This window comes from Drosophila grimshawi, unplaced genomic scaffold (assembly GCF_018153295.1).
Source record: "Drosophila grimshawi isolate 15287-2541.00 unplaced genomic scaffold, ASM1815329v1 contig_1367, whole genome shotgun sequence".
Taxonomy (NCBI): domain Eukaryota; kingdom Metazoa; phylum Arthropoda; class Insecta; order Diptera; family Drosophilidae; genus Drosophila; species Drosophila grimshawi.
Genome location: NW_025062889.1, coordinates 11,775,958 through 11,779,391, shown reverse-complemented (window position 1 = coordinate 11,779,391; position 3,434 = coordinate 11,775,958). Strand labels below are relative to the sequence as shown.

Genomic DNA, 3,434 nt, shown 5'->3' with positions numbered 1-3,434 from the left:
TTACTATTACTATTTATTTACTGACTATGTTTATTTTAATAACTATTCACTTTGAGATGCGCGCTTATTTGTCGGAATCTGCTCGCTGGCATTGTCCTCTTGCTGGATGTCCTTCATGGCAGTCTGTGCCGAGCGTATTCCCAACTGGATGCTGTCTCGCAGCTCTGGCAGCATCTCCTCGAAGGCAGCCTTCTCCTCCTCATTCATGGACGGCAATCCGAGGTTCTGCTTAATGCCATTTGGACCCAGAAGCATAGGCGTGGCAAGGAACGGCAGCTCGGCGACATTGGAGGCCACATAGGCGCACTCAAGCACATCCTCCTCGTCGTCTAGGCCACGCAGCAGAGCGTTAACAAAATGCGCGCCCGCATAGGCCATCGATAGCGTTGCCGAGCCCTTGCCCGCTTTGGCCTCGACGACCTCAGTGCCAGCTTCCTGGATGCGTTGTCTCAGGCGCTGCAGCTCCTCCACCTCTGCCTCGGGAAACTTTGGGTAGCACTGCGATAAGAGCGGGAGTATGGTGATGCCCGCATGTCCTCCAATCACCGGTATGTCCACCAAATCCGGATCAATGCTCATGAACTTGCCAATGAAAGTTTTCGAACGGACAACATCCAGAGTGGTAATGCCAAATAAACGATTTGGATCGAAGACACCCTTGGCTTTGAGGAACTCCGCCGCCATGGGCACAATGGCGTTAATGGGATTCGTTATGAATGCCAACAGTGCCTCAGGACAAGCGATGCTCACCGCACAGGCGACAGTCAACGCAACGCTCGCATTGGCGGCCATCAGCTCATCCCTCGACATGCCCGGTTTGCGGGGTAATCCGGCTGCCACCACAACCACATGGGCATCCTGCAGCGCCTCCAACAGCTCCTCACTACGAAAGTGACTCACCTCGGCTGGGGTGCAAATGTGTGAAAGATCCGCGGCGACACCTTTTGCCTCAATCACATCGTGCAGTGCCAGCTGCTCGATCAACGGATTCTGTTTCAGCAACAGAGATAAGGGTTGCCCTATGCCCCCCTCGGCGCCCACCACGGTCACCTTGTAGTTGCGCTCGCCACGCCCAGTCCAAATGCCGCCCCTATTCTGCAGGTAATTCAGTGGCAACTTCGACAATCTTGCAACGTGTCCCAGCATTTTTATTGGCTCTCTCAAATTTTGGCAACTTTCAAATCAATTTCAATGAACTTGAAAAACTGAAGACTTTGACTATTTCCGATAACTGAATAAATATGAAACTGTTACTAAGTCTCCTATTATTGATAATAAAAAAACATGAGAGCCCCACAGGGAAAATTTGTGTATATACTTGTGTATACCCTGTAAATCATAAAACAAAAATTAAAAAATTGTATCATAATTACCAAAAATTGGGAAATCAAACAGGAATTGAAATGGGAACTGAAATTCGAAATTCCCTGATTACTGAATAAAATTGTGGAACATATAAAATGAATATATAAATACTATAATTATAATACATGTTCACGAAAAACTTTCATTATATCTTGAGCCCTTAATATGAAGAATATTTAAGTTGTATTTTCACTTGCAACCAAGAAATAAACTGAAAATCCTTCCTCAACATAAGAATGATGATAAGAAAGTATTTCTGAGTCGATCATTCACCTATTGTGGTAAATCAAAATATATTTTGGTCATTCGCCTTAACTGTAAACGACAGACGGAAAGATAGAGAGAGAGAGTGAGAGTGAGAGAGAGAGAGAGGGAGAGAGCCCTAATCTGAAGAACATTCATCATCGATCTATATAGAGCCGACCAATGCCCGCGAGCCGACGAACCGAAGCTGGAAGCCGAGCGCGCAGCCGAAGCACTGCTTCAAGGCATCGTGGGTGTACGATCTTTGATGGTGGTATAAAACGTTAGGCGATGTCAACTTCGACTTCCAGTTGCCGGCGGCTCTGCTATCAATTCGCACAGCAAACAATACAAAATAATAGGAACACAATATTGACTGTCAACGTCCTCGTCCAGTAATCAGAATTATATATTGTTTTCTTAGTATTAAAACGCAAACAGAATGTTTCACAAAGTGAGTAAACAGAAATTATTTAATTGATTAATATTGTGAGAGTGGTTAAATTTATTACGAAAAACAAAATCCAACAAAATTAATAATAATCAAGTATCAATTCAGAACTCAGAATCTCTCAAGTGTTGAAAGTGCTGAAAATATAATAAAAATATTTAAGAAATGATAAATTTGTAATTATCCTTTATCAGCCTAATAGATATATATGCACTTAAATTATATATATAAATAGGCATATACATATATAGAGGATTTTGAAAAAAGTGGATACAAAAAGTGCAAACCTTTGCATGAACCCTTTTTAATTCATATTTCCTTTTCCAATTCAATCGGGTTCAAGATCATTTTCAAAGATCTATATAAAAATTCAATAACTTTTCAAGCGTATAGAAATCGTATACGATGTGCGGAAAATTACTGGGTCCGTGCAAGGTCGATAAATACTTTCAAGTCTAGAATTCTAATCTCTTTTCTTTGTTCATCAAATTTGTCGAAATTCAGAAGATTGCTCTTTGAAACTAGGTGGTGTAATTGTCTTGGATGAGTCAACGAAAATTTGCATTATGTTCAATTCCTAGAAATTTATTAATATGATGTAGATATATGATTTGATATGACAGGCTATCACTAAATTTTCCATTTGTTTCGCTAGAGTCTAGGCTTGCTCAAACCCGAATCCACCCACAAACTAAAACCGATCTTCTCCGATTTCGTTTTTTTTTTAGAAATTCGACAAACAGTTGATGGGGTTGCTAATGGTTCTACTGGTCGCATGTCTTTCGATCTGCAGCGTCCAAGGCAGACCATCAGAAACAATGACTACAACAGAAGCAAAAAAGCAGCTACCCGTTGATCCCAGCGATTATCCTGGCAATCTGCCGCCAGAGACCATACTGAAGGTGCAGCAATGTGAAATGGATCAGACAACCATGGAGCTGTGCATGAGATGCGCCAAGGTGACCAAATCGGAGATCATCTATCCGATGTGCTGCAACAATGATGATAGTGTCAAGGACTGGTGTCACGCCTACGTCTACTATGGCAATGATGAAGGCTATTAACTCATTGATTCTCATTGTTGGTCTCCAGCTGGGAGACTTACTGGCTGAACTCTAATTTAAAAATCAATATCCTGGTATACTGCAAACAAACAAAAAAAAAACGCTGTGGGTCTATTGGCTGTGATATTATTATTTGTATACTTAAATTATTTGTAATTAGAAATAGGCAACAAGAAATTCGAAATTACGTTTTTCGAAATGGAATACAAATTATTTATTTTATTTTTACGTTTATGAATCAATAACGCATATCAAAAAGCCTTGAAATATTCTTTTCTGCTAATCAAATAAAATACACAAGTAAATACTTT

At 40.9% G+C, this 3,434-nt stretch overlaps 2 protein-coding genes across 2 annotated transcripts; one reads left to right on the top strand and one right to left on the bottom strand.

The window, feature by feature from the left end:
- On the bottom strand, positions 1-1,447 carry LOC6559769 (malate dehydrogenase, mitochondrial). Its single transcript, XM_001986503.2, has one exon. It carries the CDS (start codon positions 1,144-1,146, stop codon positions 43-45), a length of 1,104 nt encoding a protein of 367 aa, XP_001986539.1. The 5' UTR covers positions 1,147-1,447; the 3' UTR covers positions 1-42.
- A 475-nt stretch (positions 1,448-1,922) lies between these two features.
- On the top strand, positions 1,923-3,434 carry LOC6559295. The gene is made up of 2 exons (XM_032734718.1): positions 1,923-2,062; positions 2,788-3,434. Exons 1-2 carry the CDS (start codon positions 2,051-2,053, stop codon positions 3,121-3,123), a joined length of 348 nt encoding a protein of 115 aa, XP_032590609.1. The 5' UTR covers positions 1,923-2,050; the 3' UTR covers positions 3,124-3,434.